Source organism: Cenococcum geophilum (genome assembly GCF_001692895.1).
Source record: "Cenococcum geophilum 1.58 unplaced genomic scaffold K441scaffold_35, whole genome shotgun sequence".
NCBI lineage: Eukaryota > Fungi > Ascomycota > Dothideomycetes > Gloniales > Gloniaceae > Cenococcum > Cenococcum geophilum.
Genome location: NW_027137593.1, coordinates 1 through 3,017, shown reverse-complemented (window position 1 = coordinate 3,017; position 3,017 = coordinate 1). Strand labels below are relative to the sequence as shown.

The following is a 3,017-nucleotide window of genomic DNA, read 5'->3' as shown; positions in this document are numbered from 1 at the left end:
TTACCATATAGTAGGAACCTCTAGGCCCGTTTATAGGTCTTATTAATATTAAACCTTATAACCTAAAAGTTCTAATTTATTAAGGTTAGGTACTAAATTAGGAACTAAAGTATCTAGTATATTGTTATTAAATTTGCTATCTAGTATATTACTACTAAGCTTAATAGGTAAAGGATTAATAATAGAAGGACGTTATATAAGAGCAGTAGGGTAAGCTATTAGGCTACTAAAATTAGACTTTAACTTATTAATATAAGGTAGCTAATCTAATATAGAGCTATTTTTAGGTAAGCTAGTAAGCTAAGTGCTATATATTTTAATATCGCAATAATTAGGATAATTAACCTTTAGAAAGTAAAGCTACTATACTATAGTAGAGCGCCTTATAATATACCGCTTAGTAAACCGCTAACTTAGGTATTTACTACCCTCTACTACCGTAGGCCTTATAACTAGTATATTAAGTTTAGTAGGTAGCCATAGTAGCTGCCTTTAAGTCTTTAGTGTGTTCTAACTAAAGCAGTAGACGTGGCTAGTATAGTAATATTACTAGCCGCGTATACGCACAACTTGTAGATAAACGTATACGCGCGCAATTAGAAGCTTCTCTACCGCGGTAAGTATAGGTAGGAAGCTAGGAATAGGCCCTAAATTAAGCCCGTTGCTTTTACCAAACAGGGGAGAAAGGGTTAGATCTTTAAGGCTATCGGCGTCCTTAATGCAGACTTTGTATATACCTATATTAGCACTGTAGCTAGGCCCATTTAAAACCACCGCTCCTTGCAACGACTGCACGTCTCTATACATTTAGCCTGTAGTATACTCCTAAACTTCTTAATTCGCTCCCAATCAACAGCCGAAACAGGTAGTGGTGTAGCTGTAGTCGGAGCTTGCCGCGAGGGAGCTTGCCGTGAGGGAGCTTGCCGTGAGGGAGCTTGCCGTAAGGGAGCTTGCCGTAAGGGAGCTTGCCGTAAGGGAGCTTGCCGTAAGGGAGCTTGCCGTAAGGGAGCCTTGCCGTAAGGGAGCTTGCCGTAAGGGAGCTTGCCGTAAGGGAGCTTGCCGTAAGGGAGCTTGCCGTAAGGGAGCTTGCCGTAAGGGAGCTTGCCGTAAGGGAGCTTGCCGTAAGGGAGCTTGCCGTGAGGGAGCTTGCCGCAAGGAAGGTGGTATTAGTGGTAGAGTAGGTATTGGAGGTAGAGTAGGTATTGGAGGTAGAGTAGGTATTGGAGGTAGAGTAGGTATTGGAGGTAGAGTAGGTATTGGCGGTAGAGTAGGCATAGGAGCCAGTTCTAGCAAAGACGCATTTAGGCCATCTGGAGTGCCTCTTCTACCGCATGGAGCTTTATCTATGGTATATAGCGGAGGAGTAGGCGAGTAAGCTTTACCCCACCAATTAAGAATGCGGTGCTCCCGTTGTATTACCCTAATTATCTTCCGTCATTAAGCCATTTTAGGGGTATCTTAACTGTTCTAGCCGCGAGGCAGGAAGGCGTTCTTCGTATTATTTTTAGGTGGAGTAGTTCGCTGGCGCCTTATAGGATAATTCTTAGTAGTAGAACCTAACTCTATAAGAGCCCTCCTGTAAGCTTTGCAGTGCGAAGAATTGAATGAATGACTTGATTGTGAATGTAGCTCTAAAGTCTCTATATATACACGAAGAAGGTAGAGGTAATAAGACATGATGGGGTAATAGGTAACTGAAATGGGAATAGTGATCTGTAAGCAATATTGATCTGCAATCAATATATAGGGTGGCGTTGACGCTGTCTTGGAGCCTTCCAAGACGGTAATCTCGTGTCTTAGCACAGTGTCGGTAGTCGGTTACACACCCCCAGCGTGGGTTTCAATAAGCGAATATTCAGCCAATAAAATATCGGCATTTGCCAATATTTGCAGCGCCAATATTAAATATTGGCAATAGTTTAGACCAAATTATTATAATAAAAGTATACTTATTCTAAAAAGAAAGATTATATAAATTATTGGCATATATTGGCAGTTTTTATAATAGTATTTTAATTTCTTGCCTGCATAAAGCTCTGCGCAAAGCTCTGTGCACGAAGGCTCTGCGCGAAGCTCTACAGAGGCTCTGCACGAAGCTCTGCGCGGGGCTCTGCACGAAGCTCTGCGCGGGGCTCTGCACGAAGCTCTGCACGAAGCTCTGTATGGGGCTCTGCACGAAGCTCTGCATAAAGCTTTGCACGAAGCTCTGCTTACGGAGGCTCTGCACGACGGCTTTGCACGAAGCTCTGCTTACGGAGGCTCTGCAGGACGGCTTTGCGTACGACAGTTCTGCGTACAACGGTTCTGCGTATGACGGCTCTACTATAGAGACTCTATATAAAGCTTTGTGTAGATCTTCGTGTAGAGCTTCGTGCAGGGCTTCGTGCAGAGCTTTATGCAGAGCCTCCGCAGAGCTTCCCGCGGAGCCTCCGTATGTAGAGCTTCGTGTAGAGCTTTGTATAGAGCTTCGTGCAGAGCTTCGTGCAGAGCTTCGTGTAGAGCTTTATGCAGAGCCTCCGTATATAGAGCTTTATTTATATAGAGCTTTATATAGAGCTTCGTATAGAGCTTCGTGCAGAGCTTTATATAGAGCTTTGTATAGAGCTTTGTGTAGAGCTTTATATAGAGTCTCCGTATATAGAGCTTCGCGATTATAGGGCTTTTATATATAGAGCCTCTATATAGTATAATAGCGTTTAATTAAAAATATATAACTACTTAGCTAATAAATATAAATTTTAAGTATTAAATTTACCTTATTATACTTTTAAATAGAGGTTTTATCTAGCTTTAGATAGCTATATAGTTTCCCTCTTATATATATACCTATATAGGCCTACTATATAGACCTTAATAGGAGCTATAATAGCGTAATTAAATATCTTATCTTATCTTATTGTTGGTGTCACAGGGTAACTCACCAATGCTACTCGAGTAGACACAGTGAATGTTAGTTGTAAAGCTTGTTGTTAATTGGAATGAGGAAGGGCGAGGAGCTTAAGGCTCCTCGCCACGCT

The 3,017-nt window shown here is 42.0% G+C and overlaps 1 protein-coding gene across 1 annotated transcript; it reads left to right on the top strand.

Moving 5' to 3' along the window:
- Window positions 1-894: 894 nt before the first annotated feature.
- On the top strand, window positions 895-1,739 carry K441DRAFT_727976 (uncharacterized protein; the record flags this gene model as incomplete). Its single annotated transcript, XM_067654167.1, has 1 exon — window positions 895-1,739. A coding segment is annotated over one exon (481 nt), but the record flags the coding sequence as incomplete, so codon positions are not given.
- Between the last annotated feature and the right edge of the window lie 1,278 nt (window positions 1,740-3,017).